This window comes from Pantherophis guttatus, chromosome 1, assembly GCF_059756535.1.
Source record: "Pantherophis guttatus breed Tessera chromosome 1, ASM5975653v1, whole genome shotgun sequence".
Taxonomy (NCBI): Eukaryota; Metazoa; Chordata; class Lepidosauria; order Squamata; family Colubridae; genus Pantherophis; species Pantherophis guttatus.
The window spans coordinates 258,993,893-259,010,340 of NC_142063.1; the positions used below are offsets into that span (position 1 = coordinate 258,993,893).

Consider the following 16,448-nt stretch of genomic DNA (forward strand, 5'->3'; position numbering starts at 1 on the left):
TGTATAAATATTTTAAAAATTAAATGCAAAGTTACCAAAAGCAGAAAGTGCTGTAAATCACTACTGAGCCACAAATCTATGGAGTAAGGATGAACTGCAAATGGAAGGTCTGACATGAGGCAGTCTGATTGGGTTTTATATTCCAAATTTTCAAAACCTGAACTTTTGTGTCAGTAAAAATATCAGTGACTTATTTTCTTGTAAAGCTAGAGAAGAGAATGAAGTCTGCAAACACCCAGTTCATTAATTAAAATGAAAACCATCTCTAGTTTATTCTCATGTTTCTCCAGAGTATCTATTCAAATTCACTGAGAAGCCCTCAAGGAAGATATGAGGGGGGAAATGAATATGTAGTCTTCAGCAGGCTCACTACAAAGTTGTTTCTCTCAGTTAAGGCTGCTTATAACTAGAATGTCTGAATGGTGCCACATTAAATAGAACAAGAAAAATAAACAAAGTAAATAGGTTTACAGGTAAGGTTTTCATATCTCGGCTGCAAAAACAGCAGTCAGACACTAGAAGGCAGTAAAGAATACAAAAAGTGCTAATCTGAATGTTTGTACCCCAGATATGGTGGTCCTGTCTATTTCAAGATGGGAGCCTAAAGTCAGTTGTGAACAGCCAGTTGTGGAGTGGTGACATCTTCTGTGATAAAGATGGTTTCTATGGGAAGAATTATAAAGCTGATTTGCTCGTATGCGGAAATTAATCCATGTGACAGTAAGGATGAACCAACCTCAAGCCACAATTCCTTTTAAAAGATCAGGTGATGATATTGAAATATAAATTGCACCAGGGAGACATTACGTTTTATTATCCATGCCAAGTCATCTTGAGCATTACAACATGGCAGGATAAAGCCACTGCTCCACCTACAGGACTGAGTCACAAGCATATATACCATACTCCTTTTTGGGGAACTATGGTCAATTCAATGCAAATGACAGGTGTCTGCTTACCTTCCTCCTACAAAGCTGAATGCAAGCCTGCTTTTGAACAGAAATGGCAAATTTCAGATGAAACAGCCTTTTCTGCCTTTGTTTACACAATTTGTCCCCCTTTTTCAAGAATCAATAACAGGGAATTCCACTCTTTTAACATTCCATTGAAATAAAGATTCGACCAAAATAAATATTAAGATTCCAGGGAAATATGGGGATCTGATCTAACGTCTTTGAGCAGTACAATAAACAGAAGGAATCCCCACTGGATTTGATAGTTCCTCTGTAGGCCTTCCTTTAAGAGGCACAAGACAAGGTAGTACAGAAGCATTTTCGACAGGTTTGAGTTCCCTGTCCTGGCATCTCTGTAATAGAAGACTACATACAGTTTACTGAATTAATTCTTAAAGGCATAAGATACCTTGGGGGGGGGGGGAAACGAGACATCAGACGGAACCAACAACCCTTATTCCAGGGCTTCTGTCACACAAGCCATTTAATTCAGAATCCAATCTGGGTCGGTCAACCGGGATCGACCTAGATCGGATCCTGGCAACATTATCCAGGTATATTTGCCTTCATTCGCGAAGCCATTAATTCCCTTTGGAGATTCACACTTTCCTTTAGTCTGGGGATTATTATTATTTTTTTATTATTCCCGATGATGACATCCGAAGCAGCATCGCAGTTCGAGTTAACAATAAAGTTGCAAACCACGAACCATCATCACCATCACCATTCAACGGAGGGCCAGTTCTCCTTCCCATATATAACATATATATAACATAACATATACCACATATATAACACAACAAGGCGCCGCTGCGTTCTCCCTGCTGAATGACTGGCGCGCCACCAGCTCGGAGCGCACCTGGTGTTTACAAGTATCTGCGCCCTCCGCCTTCTCCATAACATCCGGATACGGTCCCGGACGAACCGGTCTCCGGAAAGGGAAGGGAGAGAGAGAGAGAGAGCTTGCAATTCCCAGGTGCGCTTCTTCCCGGGGCCACCGGTTCGGGAAAGGGGAGAAGGGAGCGGGAGATGGGTGGACGCACCTGCTTCGGCGGCAGAAGGAGCTTCGCTCTGTTGGTGGACGGCGGCGGCGGCAGCGGCGGCGGCGGGGGTTGCCGACTCCGCCATCTCGCTTCGGAGAACTCTCGGCCGCCCCGCCCCAGCAGCGCCTCTCTGCCCCACCCCCGGGGAGGGAGGGAGGGAAGGACGGAACGTGGCCCGGGCAGGTGAGACGGAGAAAGCAAGCGCGCGCGCGCGCGCGCGTCACGGCAGGCTGCCTTTGCCCGGCTGAGGGAGATCAAAGTAAGGATTGGCTCCCGGGGATATGTTCGCCCTGCAAAGCGCCCTCTGGCGGCCATGTCAAGGGTGACAAGAAAAGCGACGTGCCGATGCTCCTTGTGGGGAGATATCCGACTTCGCAGTTTTGGGGATGGCTGCTAAACCACGCACTCAAGCTTTCCGCCTGCCGAATGACAAACGGACAAGCCGTTTTTTAATTCCAGGAGTAACTATATTTTTGTTAGTTTGGGGTTCAGGACAACCGTGCAACCCGGGAAAAAAACACCGGATAAGCATTTCGTGCTTCCAGGCAATGCCGATTCCCTGACTGTTTGCAGACTTAGCCTCGAGAGGCATTCAAAGGTGGAGGAGCGTCGATGGCAGAATGTTTCCTTTTATGCAACTGCTGGGGGATTTGCTGTCAAAAACAAAAAGGTTTCTCCATCTGAAACCGAACGCGATAGGTCTGCTTAATATATGTTTTTCTGACCAGTGTCGATTTCATATATGTTTTTCGGCTGCTTTCCTCGAGTCTGCGGCTTCACTAATATCATTCCCTATATTTTTATTATTTATTTTAGCGTCCCTTGGTGGCTTCTTAAGTCATCGCCGGTTATATATACATTGGCGGGGACATATTTTGCACGCGGTTTTTCGCTCGAGCTTCTTTGCGGACGGTTTTATATATTTCTTTTATATATATATATATATCTAAAACCGTCCGCAAAGAAGCTCGAGCAAAAAACCGCGTGCAAAATATAATGTCTCAGCCAAGAGCAGCTGCTAATTAAACTGGAAATCCGTTGGCCGAAATCTACAAAAAAAATACTCGATAGACACGATGAGCAGTGAACTTTTGAATGAATTGGTGTCAAAGTCAAGGGAGGTCAAACGCGCGCTGATAATGGTAAAACGTTTATTCCATAGGGGCGGTTGTGGTAGCAAGTTAATCAACTACAGCTTCCAACCGAAGGAAAGCATCATAAATGATATTGAAACAACGTCGAAGAGATAAGGCACAGTATTTTCACCAGGAAGTGCACTTCGATTAGGAGTCATTTTAAATAGACTTCCTGTTCTTTCAATCCTTATCAGATTAAAATGGATCAGGCAGTCTTAAACTGTTCATTGTTATGGGCTTAAAGGATTCTTTACGATTTAAATATTTTTTCCAACGTTTTTTAGGATCAATTCATCCAACAAATGTTAGTATGCCTCTTAGTATTTTTATTTTACACACCAGTTTTATTTGTGGGAGTGTTTGCAGGGCATGAAGAGTCTGCAAAACCAGAGGACTTCAAAACCTACATCTACTGTTTTGCTTGTTTGGCGATCTGTTCTTTCCTAGCCAGATCCCAGTCTGGAGACCACCTTGATGGCATTTCATAGCTCATAATGGAGAATGTATTACGTGTAAAGTAAATATCATTGAAATGCTTACGATATCTACACTTGAACTGATAGATATTCCCCAGTGGTTTTCATGTAGACATTAAATGGGAGCAGACCGAAAGTAGAATCCTAAGGAAAAAATAAAGTAAGGATTTGGGGCCAGATCTCATCCTACCACCAACACTGGCTTTATGGATACCCTGTACCACTGTTAAAGAAACACAACTCTAAAGTCTGAGGAGACTGCAGCTGCACAGGTGTGCAAACATGTATATACAATCGTTAGGGCCCAGAATTGAATATGATCTTGAATGGCATATTACTTGGGTACACTCCAAAAAGGAAGCAGGGCAAAGATTAAAAATAAATAAATTCACCATCAATATATTATCACACCATATATATTTATCATAATAATGTTTCTGTGTTAACTCACCAGCAACCTTTGTAGTTGTACTCTTCAATCAATAACCGTTTTGAGTATTATATACAATCCCTGATAATCGCTGTGTAATTGTATACTACAGCAACTCCAGATAGTAATTCTTTCTATTTTCATTCATTTTACCATCATCTTAATTTCCTTCGTTTTTAAAACTGTTAATTTGGTTTTAAAATAATCAAGAAATATGCCCACATTTTGTATAATTCTTTATTTCTTAAATGTGTATCACAATGGATAGCTTTAAAACAAGCTAACAGTACTATATGTAATTCAGGCATATGTAACTGGTACAGTTCAATAATACATAAACAACACTAAAAAAGACACAAATACACCGTAGACTGGGATTTAAGTTACTAAAAATAAAACAATGTGACATTTAAGAAAGAATTGTTAAGTACCAAGTGGTGTAAAGGTCAGCATACTACAAGGAAAAACTATCAAATATGTTCTACATTATCATTTCACTTATGATTTCCATCTCAGTTTAGAAAAACATCCAAGGATCTTAAGCAAAACATGTAGTCCTCAAAAGGCAATACTCATGGGTCTTTGTCTGCAATACCATGAACCTTTCACTTCAAGAATGCTTTGGATTGCATCCAAAACCTCTCACAAATGAACAAATGTCTCTTATTCCAACTAAGCTAAGGTCCCCAGAAACACCATGCCTAACACAGGCCCTGGTTATAAACATTAACCTGTAAAGTTAATTTTCACATTCGATTTTGTTTTAGTAATACAGAGTTGTATACAACCTTACAAAAGTCCTGTATACAGAATATGTTTAACTGATTGTGAAGGGAGACTGAAGTATTATGTGAATACTGTAATCTAATCAACTAACTCTTGGGAATTGTAGGGGGGCTAAAGTTCTAGTCAATTGTAGGCAGATAAGGAAATGGATTTGATAAAGATTAATAGAGCACTAACTCTCTTTCCCTATTTTTGATACAGAGATAAAATCGTAGAAAGGCCTTGCAAAATCAGAGCTTTTTTAGTCACTCTGTCATTTTCCTTTTCACCTCTCACCTTGCTAATTTTTTACATTTTGATTTTCATGAGGAGGAAGCAAGCAGGGCATGTTACCTCGGTGACCCTCTATGCCAGGGCTGTCAAACTCCCAGCCCCTGGGCTGGATGCGTCATGCGCTGGCCATACCCACGCCCAGTTTAGCGAAGGGGGAAAAAGTCCCGATTGTCATGTGATGACGCCGTGAGGCCGTGAGTTTGACACCCCTGCTCTATGCAGTGACTGAAGCTCTACACTAGGTCGCTGGTGATCATGCACAACTGGTGTAGGGGTTTCAGTTAAGTACCTCAGGATTCCCTTGGTCAACCATGTTATGTGAATGTGGCTAGTAGTCTGGATAGGACTAATTTTGTTAAATATTATGTTAGAAAAGGAGAAGATTCCTGAAAATATATAAGATAAAATAATATTTAATGTTGGAGACCATTTTTTAAAGAAGAATAGGAATAGTTGCAGCCAGAAAGCTGCAGTGTTCTTTAGCAACAGTAAACAAATACTGGATTAAAGTGCAACAGCTTCTCTTGGGGAAAAAAATCCTGCAGGAAAGATCCTGTTTTGTGTTGAGATGGAAGAATGCCTGTGCTCAGGGACAAGTGTGCTTCTCTCGAAAATCAGAGATTGCCTTCCACAGCGTGCATATAATCCCACCTCTGTAAACAAAATAAAAATAAAGTCATAGCAGTTTTTAGTCAGTATCAAGAATCATAAAACACCGGCTACAGTAAAAAATAAATATGCATAACCAGATAAGTGAATTTTAACAGCTATATTTATACAGCATATTGGACTTGCTCATTTTTAACCTTGGCTAGTGTTTTGGTGGCTGATCATGTATGAACCCAGCTCATTTGACTGTTTATGATTCAACCTAATCTGCAGATTCAGAAAATGGGTTAATCCAGTAATTAAATTATGCAGTCACTAATTTTAGTTCCTACTAACGTACAAGTGAATTATGGCGGGAAAGTGGGGGGGAGGACTTTCTCAGTCATGGCATTCTGTTTCTGGTATTAATGACTTTTCTGCACCAGGCTGCTTCAATTCACACATACATTTTATATTTTTTTAAAAAATTTCATGTCTGCATATGGTAACAGATTTTTATATGCTGCTGTCCTTATTAATATATTCTTTCATTCTATTTCAAAAAACCTCTGTAATCCTCTCAGAAAGCTCGAATTAAGCTTGGTAGAAATATCCCAGTGTCTTTTTTTCTCTCACAATGTTAAAACTTGTATTTTAGCTTAAAGTCGGTGCTTTAAAAATACATTTCATTACCTTTCCAATCTTTTCTAACACTCAGTATCCAGTGGCTTTAATTCTGGGGAACAGACTGGCCTATTACCATTTCAGCAATGCTGAACTTGTAATTAACTGAACCCAGCAGTTATTTTCATATATTTAAAAAAATCAAATATACCATTTCACCAAGGCAAGCTTTTTATAAGCTGCCTTAGGCTAAGGAATATATTCAAGAAGACAGAAAAGATATGGGAAGGGGGAAGGAAGTCAGAGATTGTGGTCATTTTTATTTAGTTAAAAGCAACAAATGAGAATGGATGTACTATGATGATTTGCATAAATAATTTAGCAGTTGCACTGTTGCAAAAAAAGCTATTGTAAATACCAACGTGAATGCTTCTTATTTATTCAATGTTCCCTAGCCTCACCCTGTTTCCCCCAAAATAAGACATCCCTTGATAATAAGCCGAATTGGGCTTTTGAGCGCATGGCAATAAACCCAATCGCTTATTTCAGGGTTCAAAAAATATAAAACAGGGTCTTATTTTAGGGGAAACACAGTATTAATTGTTCATCAGCATTCCTAAAGTTTATTTCAATTATCAAAGTTATGAAGGGGTCTTGGCTAAACGGTATTTGTCATATTGCTCTTGTTCGTATTCAGTTTTCAATTGGAAGGTGTGGTGACGTCTTAGAACTGATCTACTGGGGGTGGATTTGGGAACAGAAAAAAAAATCTGTTCTTCAAGCAAAGGCTGATTTGTAGAACATTAAATGTAACTCCAATAAATATTTGAAGAACTTAGAAGCCAGAATGCTTGTGATTGGGCCTGTCTAATCGAAACTATGTCACCTTATGCACAAAGTAACATTTTTTAGATTACAAAACTAACATATGCTCAGCTACATCTGTGTGCAAAGTGGACTCATCAGGTTTTTTTTCTGTTTCCACATACTGTATTGCTATATACTTGATATGTATAATGCTTTTTCTCTACATTATAATAATTTTATGGAAAAATCTCTTAGAATATATGCACAATTTATTATAAATGTAAAAAATAAAAATAAAGTATTTTTTATTCAATATTTGAACTACTCTTTAGAGTTTTCATTAAATAATTATCTACACACATAGTATAAATTATTTTTAAAAAATACTTACCTGAGTCTAAGGCATTTTAAATCATCCCTGGTAACATAGCAGAGTACATCCGTCAATGTGTATTCTTCTGCTAGAAACTAAAAAAATAAAGAATTAGTAAAAGTTATGCCGATGGAGCTGTAAGTTATTATTCTGTTTGTGCACTTGGTTTTTTATAATATGCCTGATTAATTAAAAATATATTTATCTTGAAATGTGCATTGTATCAAAATGTTTAATACAGTATACATTTATTTTATGGCACATCACATTTTATCATTGTTACAAAAACTAATTGATACTGAAATGAGCTGAATTCTCAAGGTCAGCCACTACAAAGAAATATAATCAAATATTAAATGAATGAAATAATGCTATTTAGAACTTCCGGGATTACTGATGTAAAATGTAAATGTAAAATGTAAAAGTAATACATCTAAAATGTTCTATGAAAAATGTTTTTGACTACTTTTTTATTGTTGTTTTCTAACTTTTAAAACTTGTTTTCTAACTTTTATTAGGAAAACACTCTGAAAAGATTTCACTAGCTTGACTAGTCTAACTGAAGTTTTCTCGTTGAAAGAATTCCAGTTAAAGGGGTAAGCAAAACCCACACTTCATACTTAATCAGGGCCATGTGCCCGGCATGGGGGGAGGGAGTAAAAGATGTTTATGACCACATGATAAGAGCCCTCCCCCTTTTTTAAAAAAAATTGTAGCATTGTAAGCATTGTAATATGATTCACATGAAAAAAGGCAGGGCTTCAATCACACAACCATGGCTATCATCTTGATTATTATTACACCCCACACATAATGAAAGAGAAAACTTTGATTTATGATTACAGCTAATTTGGCACCAACAATAAATAGGAATTTCTTCCTAATTTTTAAAACTTGTTTTGCTGGCAGGAGAAATCAAGCTAAAATAAAGTACATGAACCAGTTTATTAATATTATTATGGCCAGTAGCCATCTTAAAGCTTAAAAAGTTGTTTAAAATGGACTAGTTCTTACAAAGAATTTCTATATGAAGAATTCTATGCGAGTACTCCTTTTAGAAGCTTATTAAGAGAAAGTTGTAACCTTTAGAAAACTTCTGGTCTTTATGAGATTATATAATCTAAACAGACATGTATTCGTGTGTGTGATTGAGTTTGGTTTTCATTTGGTTCATTTAGTTTTGTGGCTAATTTATATTGTATTTGTTCCAATGCAAATTAAGTATTTTATGTTTACCATAGTCAGATTATACTCGATGTTTAGACGTTTCAAAATTTGTTCCAATTTTTTACAATCTGTCAGATTCTTGGGTATGTCTGTAAGACCCCAATAAGGGACCAATATGCTTGGGGTCTATTTCAAAGTATTTTTGACAACTGCTTTCAAGTTATACAAATACAAACATAAAGATCTATCTTAAATATCTTATAGTTATTTATTTATTTATTTATTTATTCATTTATTTATTTATTAGATTTTTATCCCACCTTTATTATTTCTATAAATAGTTCAAGGGGGTGAATGTAATTAATACTCTTTCCTCCTCCTATTTTCCCCACAACAACAACCCTGTGAGGTAGCCTTCCTGCATAAGGTAAACTTGATAGAACTCATTACTTCCCAGTTTCCAGCATGATGCCTTTTACACACCATTTTTAAATATCTTAGAATATGAATTAGAATTAATCACTCCCAATATTGTAAAACGTTCACTATCTTGTCATAGAATATGTTGTCATATATTAACTTGAAAAATATAACTTCTGACATTCGGGGTACGCAGGTAATTTTATTTTGTACAAGCTGTTCACCCATAAAAGATCAAAAATTTCATATAAAAATAGCCCTAAATCCAATCCTGAGCAGCATTTTATATATATATATCTATATATATCTGTATATCTATATCTATATCTATATATCTATATCTATATCTATATCTATCTATCTCTCTCTATATATATATGGTTTTCCCTGATTTATTTTGTTTTTGCAATGTTATCTTTATTCTTCTAAAATTGCAAACAAAAGAATTAAATGTTCAGTGCTACTTAGGCACTGAAGAACAACAATAACAAAAAAGACCCAAGAAACGTATTTCCTACCCTGTTTATAGTTTCTTTGTCAGCACCATGAACTCTCAGCCAATTAATAAGATCTGGATCCTCAATTCCTCTATCCTGTGTACTAAAGTGAGAGACAGACAAGCCAGGAATATCTAGAAAAATTTTGACAAAAGTTAGTCTAGTTATAAGATGATACACAATTCCAAAAATAAGTAACCTTTTTCCAGACAAACGCATAAAAATTGTATATCACACACTCCATTTTGAGGCGTTCCGGATTAATTGAACTAGAATTACCATCACGCTCAGCAAGTATTGTTATTATGGTGCAAACTGGTTGGGCATGGTGGGAGTCATAATAAAAACACATTTGGAAAACCCCACATGATAAAAGAGCGATATCCTTAAAATTAGCCCTGTACGCATAAGTGAAGCATGAGGTAAGGATGATGAATTTCAGTACTGGGTTGGTTTTAACGATGATTCTAACTATAATTAACCTTAATTAGCCAAAACATGTTTTCAAGAGAAGGAATTTCTTCTGAAAGCAGCATGTTGTAACAGTTTAAATAAATCTTTAATCTGTACAAATACAGTGAATATTTCAGTCATACTTTTGCGGATTACAGAAACAAATCTATACTGAATTCAATTAAACTCTCTTGGCTTTCTTTTGGAATTCTCTCATAACGCTGTAAGAACTGCATGCTAAATCAGATCAAAATCAAAAAGATCCAGTATTTCATTTGTATCAGTAGCCATTCAAAGGCAGAGATAAAAATAAAAATGCAGGGAAAGATGGTTGGTGATGTGTCTTTTGTTAATACCAGAGGTTGTGTCAAACCTTGGCAACTTTAAGACTTGTGGACTTCAATTCCTAGCATGGCTGGCTGGGGAATTCACTGGTCTTAAAGTTGCCAAAGTTGGATAGCCCTGGGCTACAGTATATAATTATTTATTAATAACTGCTTTCTCATCTATTGGGCATTGTGACTGGCTAAAACAAGCCAGCAAAACCCCAATAAACATTTAAAAGCTCATTTAAAAAAAATATTTAGTTTAAACTGAAAAGACTTTTTTTAAAAAATTTGATTTATATGCCGCCCTTCTCCGGAGACTCAGGGCGGCTTACAGTGCGTTAAGCAATAGCCTTCATACTTTTGTATATTTATACAAAGTCAGCTTATTGCCCCCACAAACTGGGTCCTCAATTTACCTACTTTAGAAAGGATGGAAGGCTGAGTCAACCTTGAGCCTGGCGAGATTCGATCTTACTTTAATTGCAGACAGCTGGTGTTAAATTACAGTGCTTCTGTCTGTTGAGCTAAACCAGGCTCCTAATCTCCTTTTAAATTAAGGAAAAGGATTGACTCCTTTTTTGAAAACAGAAAGTTGGGAGAAGGAAGGAGAAGAAGGTCAAGCCCTATTCATTGTTGAAAAACTGAGCAGCAGTTAATTGTATCTAGTGAAATTTGTACTCGTCTTTATAATAAAAAAAACAAACAAACCCTAATTCTTGTTTTTCTTGAGAGGAGTAGGAAACACATTCACCCAGCTACTTTGCTGTGCTTCTTTCCTATCCTAAGACCAACAGGAAATGATGCTGCCCTCAATCTTGCTGACTTCCCAATATATCCTTTCCTGGACATCCGGAAAAGTCTGTTCTGCTGTCGTCTAGACAGCTTTAACAGACAACATTCTCTGAGCCTCGGTTGAAATTCCAGTCTTATCAAGCATGATTCACTATGGGAGAAGCCTCTTCCAATTGACACATACAGTGCTCTGGTTACTCCATTGATGCATTATCATTTCTTTCTTTTCACTGTGGACCAATTGAAAACCACATGAAATGTGGTTGAGTCTTTTCCTTTATTCTTCCAATTGAATGTATTAGATTGAATGTATTAAAGAGCCGTGGTGGCTCAGTGGTTAGAATGCAGTATTGCAGGCTACTTCTGCTGACTGCCAGCTACCAGCTGTTTGGCAGTTCGAATCTTGCCGGATCAAGGTTGTCTCCACCTTCCATCTTTCTGAGGTCGGTAAAATGAGGACCCAGATTGTTGGGGGCAATATGCTGACTCTATAAACCACTTAAAGAAGGCTATAAAGCACTGTGAAGAGGTACATAGGTCTAAGTGCGATCGTTAGTGCTATTGCTATTAGGATAGGGACTGGTTAATCAATTTCAGGGCTTTGCAATCTATACATTGAGACCTATTTTTTAAAAAGTGTCTATAAAAGCAACATAATGGCCTTCCCTTATAGCTAAAAAGGAGTGAGGAGTAAGAGAGCAAATCAGAGGCTGGGTGGAAGGAGTAATCCCTCAGAAAACCTGCAGAACCAACTGGAGGTGCATCTGACACAGACCATAGTCATTTCAGGCTGCCTCCATCATGTACATTAACGTGAGGTATGTTGCCTCTGGAGGTGAGAGAAGAGGGAAAATTTACAGAGCAAGTTGCAAGTAGATGATGAGCTGCAGTCAGATGGTGGCATGCAGAATACCATCTGGAAATGCGCAGAGGGCAATCCTTACACAGGGGTGAAAAGTGTATGTGATTTTGTCCGAAGTCTCCTTATGAATGCATACATGCAGGATAGTAAAATTAACTGGGGGTTCATTCATCCCTTTTAACTAAAAAGAACAAAAATCTGAAAAACAAGCCAGAGACAATGTCTCTTAGCTAGTCATATCTCCTTTCATGTTCTAAATAGGTAGGTCATATTTTTATTTGAATTCATTAACTGACTAAAAGGGACTTTTAGCTGGTGAAAAAATCATCCTAATGGGGGGGGAGCAGTATATTGGAAGCGGTACATTGGAAGGTTTGACTATATTGGTTTGGAAAGTGCTGTGAAGAGCAATTACTTTTGAGGAGTTTAAATAAGCACCTATTGGTTGAGTCTTAAGCTTTAGATGTTTGATCTCCTGTTCTTTTTGTTCTATAGCATGTTGCAGGAGGGCTTGAAATTCTCTTTCCTTCTGCACTAGCTCTTCTAGTAATCTGTTAAAAATGAAAGGGAAATGAGAAGGAGTTAAGTATCATTAAATATTTGTTAAGAGCTAATCAATATTTTTGAAAAGTATAGCTATTTCAGTCTTGCATTAGCAATGGTCAAACACCCTCCCAATATCTTTAGGCATACTTCCACTGTAAGAGCAAACCTCTACTGTCTACCAGGAACAGGTTATCTGGACCACAAACACAGTAGGCCCTTTTGTGCTTATGTGTGACTAATATCCCCTTAAGTAAATTCATCTATTTATTTTATTACATCATTTCTCTCTACCTATTGCATAAGTATTTCTAGGCAGAACATAGCAACATTATGAAGAAAACGCCCTGATTAAAAATTTAGTCAGAGAAAATATTCAAAAAACCACGCTGTGATTTACTAATGATCTTAGCTAAACTGCAAGATAAACCACAAGCTTCAGCCTAAGCATGAATCTTTAATAGTTTCCAGTGTTTGTAAGGGAAGGGAAAGCTAAAAACTAGCAGGTATTGGCTGTTGGCTAAATAGCCAAATGATTCCAGGAAAACTCCATCTTTGGTTATGAAGAGAGTTGTGTTTCTCCATAAAAGAGCTAGTATAGAAGTAGGAGATTCTCCAGATTCTGATCTCCTGCTGGAAAAATAATAGATGGAAATTGTGGTCAGAAGGGCCCCTGCTTAGTTGTCAAGAGAAACTTCACCCAGTCTTAGGATTTTTAAAAATAGTTTATGGGCTCTTAGTTTGAGTGAAGTAGTGAAAGTTCTTGGAAGTGCTAAATATCACTCTCACTCAGACCATCATGCTAATTGGATCTACCTGATATATCTAATATCAGTATTGCAGTACTTTTAGTCTGCTTCAGGGGCAATTCAAGGCACTGGTTACGAATGACAAAGGCTTGAGGCCTGGCTACTTGCAGCAAAAAGTTACTCCCGATAAAATCTGATCACTCCAGACAGTTTCTACTAAAAGTGTCCACCTCACATGTGGTGCAGCGAGAGACCACATTGAAGGAGGCGCTTTCCTGCAGTGCTGCCCTCTTCTGGTATAACCTACTACTAGATCTAAGAACTCTGTCTTCTTTCTTGATATTAGGAAATTGTTTTTTTTTTAAAAAAACCCACCTGTCTCAAAAGACATTTAGAACTAGGGAGTAAGGAATGGTTGTAACTGAGATGATTGGTGGTGTTATTAATTTGATTAATATGGCAGTAGTGGGTTTCAATTTCGTTTGGTACTGGTTTGCTTGTGGTTGCTTGCGGGCACCGCTTCTGTGTATGCGCAGAGATGTCCGGGCAGGTGGGCGGAGTCTCCCGCCGCCGCTACCGGTTTACCTGATCCGGGATGAACCGGTAGCAACCCACCACTGTAACATGGTATGCAATTATAGCTGCATGAAGATAATGTGAAATGTATGTTGCTTCAATATGGTTATTTATGCTTTTTCACGTAATTTAAATATTGGTGCACTCATAATGTTTTGCTGTAATTTGCCTCAGTAATATCTTACTGAGGCAGCATACCCTGTCACCTTCCACTGATTCAGGGCATGATTGGTGCATTATTAAAACTGGATGGAAATAAAGTAAACTGATTGATAAAGGTAAAGTGAGACAAAGCCAGAAAAAAAATGTCCACATGATGCATGCATCCATTTTAAAACCTTGAGCCAGTTTTGTAAATAGGGGAAATTCAGACTCACCTATTAGTTTCCAATTTCAGCCTCCCAAGTTGAACATTGAGAGATCTCTGGGCAGCCTGAGAATCATGAGATACTGTTGAACTAAGGGTGCTCACTCCTGAGGTAGCTACTGCATCATCCAATACAAGGCAAGGACCCTGAACTGCTGGGTCAGGAGCATGTTCCTCTTCAGCTTCAATCTCATCTTGGTCTGCATTATCACTCTCGGATGCTAAGCTGAAGTGCGTCCTCAACTCTGTAAGAAATTGAATTGTTTATTATCACAACAATGAAACTGGAAATAAGTATGATGAACTTCAGAGCTGCTATTTATCTAGATCAGGGGTGTCAAACCCGCGGCCTGTAGGCCGGATGCGTCATGAGCTGGCCGCGCCCACCCATTTTAGTGAAGGGGGGGTTGCGATACGTCACGTGACGTGACACCGCATGTTTGACACTCCTGATCTAGATGATAAACTTTAAAACACTTTTAAATAAATAAATAAATAATTTTATTTCTATACCGCCCTTCTCCCGAAGGACTCAGGGTGGTGTACAGCCTATTAAAAGCACAAAGACAGACATCAATTAAAAATAATTAAAATTATTAAATAATTTCGGCTCAGATTTAAAACCCCAAAAATTTAAAACACCCAATTTAAAATCATTACATTGATAGCCTGGCCTGGCGGAACAGCAGGGTCTTGAGGGCACAGAGAAATACACAGAGGTCAGAGATCTTATGCATTTCCGGGGCAGTTCATTCCACAGGACAGGGGCTCCCACAGAGAAGGCCCTCCCCCTGGATGTCGCCAGCCGACATAACTTGGTCGATGGAACCCTGAGGAGACCCTCTCTGTGGGAGCAGACTGGCTGGTGGGAGGCTATTGGTGGCAGAAGTCGGTCTCGAAGGTATATAACAAGTTGAGATTACAAGCCACACAGAAGCTGACATGCAAATTTAGTTTTACTAGCCACACTGAAGCTGACATGCAACTCCTGAAATAAGAGATTCCAGAGTATTTTATTAGCAGCAAATAACAACAACAACCCTTCCTTATTTTTGAGAAATTTCTAACCCTCCTGTGTTCCCTCTGACCTCTGGATTCTGTTCACAGGATCTTTAAAGAAATCAGCTCTTCTGGAATATTGGCAAAATTAATTTTTTTATTTGAAAACTAAATTTTGCTCATTGCTCTTTCTACAATATTTTAAAATTCAAATTCACAATAATTTCCTCTCAAATTTCTTACTGCTTGCACGTCTTCAATCAGTTTTTTCTTTAACCTTTTGGAAAATGAAAGGGTAAGCAATATTTCTTGAAGTCTTGCCAGAGTTGATTTTCCGACAGATTGCCAAATACCTATTTATTATTGTTGTTTGTTGTTGTTGTTATGTTTCTCCATCATTCTGTAAAATGGTCTAGGAAAGTATTATCTAGATCTTCTATCTCACTTAGTGATCCAGAGCATAGTCACACAATAAAACATTTATTGTTTCCCCTTCCTCCTATTCGCACCCAAATGCTCTTAAGTAGATTCTTATGCTCAAATTCCTGGATTTCAATATGTGTGGCACTTCTTTCACATACAAATATAACCTATAATGCATGCTTGCCCTTTACCTTCCCCTTTGAATAAATTAAATCCTCCAGTCCTTCTTTTCTACTTACCAGGTTTCAGTAATACCTGCTAAACCATATTTATTTTCCTGCATTCAACTTGTTCCTCATATTATGTACATTTACATAAAGACACTGGAAATTTTAGATCACATAACTTTGTCTATTCCTTCCTACATTTATTCACATGCTCATTATTCAATTGCCTCAACATTCTGCACACTCCTCCTAGTCTCAATTCCAATAATTGGCATTGCACTATTTTCTAGACTTCTTTCCCCACAGGATTCAATTAAAGCCTTGCAGATAAAGTATGCAAGGTGATGATGATTGAAATGTACATGCCACCAACTCCTTCCTTTTTATGAGGCACAGCCCATTTGTTGCAGGAGTCTTTTGCCAAAGAACACAGACTACCGTATCTCAAGTGGCACCATCGACATTGTTAGCCATTCACTTCCAATATTTTTCTTTCTTCCCTGGCCATATCCTTTAACACAAAGAAATGAAACAAACCATTTGTGCCCCACCAGCCTTCTTACTAATCTCCTTCCTTGGAGTGCCTTCAAGACTCTGTGTCATGTGTTCCAGTTT

At 37.9% G+C, this 16,448-nt stretch overlaps 2 protein-coding genes and 1 long non-coding RNA gene across 11 annotated transcripts in view; 1 reads left to right on the forward strand and 2 right to left on the reverse strand.

Moving 5' to 3' along the window:
* Window positions 1–2,257, reverse strand: part of MAP7 (microtubule associated protein 7) — a 103,561-nt gene extending 101,304 nt beyond the window's left edge. For 6 of the 8 annotated variants that reach the window (XM_087882826.1, XM_087882824.1, XM_087882820.1 and 3 more), the window contains exon 1: window positions 1,997–2,145. In XM_087882826.1, the coding sequence (XP_087738952.1) occupies window positions 1,997–2,081 (85 nt within the window). In that variant the 5' untranslated portion in view covers window positions 2,082–2,145. Of the gene's footprint in view, window positions 1–1,996 lie in introns of all 8 variants that reach the window. The other 2 variants (XM_087882825.1, XM_087882823.1) reach the window with 1 other exon arrangement.
* LOC117666297 (uncharacterized) overlaps window positions 1–16,448 on the forward strand; it is a 64,766-nt gene that overhangs the window by 14,288 nt on the left and 34,030 nt on the right. Inside the window, exon 2 of the long non-coding RNA XR_009622716.2 lies at window positions 8,008–8,085. This is a non-coding gene — a long non-coding RNA (uncharacterized LOC117666297). The remainder of the gene's footprint in view (window positions 1–8,007; window positions 8,086–16,448) is intronic.
* Window positions 4,262–16,448, reverse strand: part of MAP3K5 (mitogen-activated protein kinase kinase kinase 5) — a 106,910-nt gene continuing 94,723 nt past the window's right edge. For both annotated transcript variants that reach the window (XM_034418877.3, XM_087882813.1), the window contains 5 exons: window positions 14,255–14,489; window positions 12,448–12,560; window positions 9,595–9,707; window positions 7,508–7,584; window positions 4,262–5,750 (listed from right to left, as the gene is read on the reverse strand). In XM_034418877.3, the coding sequence (XP_034274768.2) occupies window positions 5,684–5,750; window positions 7,508–7,584; window positions 9,595–9,707; window positions 12,448–12,560; window positions 14,255–14,489 (605 nt within the window). In that variant the 3' untranslated portion in view covers window positions 4,262–5,683. The remainder of the gene's footprint in view (window positions 5,751–7,507; window positions 7,585–9,594; window positions 9,708–12,447; window positions 12,561–14,254; window positions 14,490–16,448) is intronic.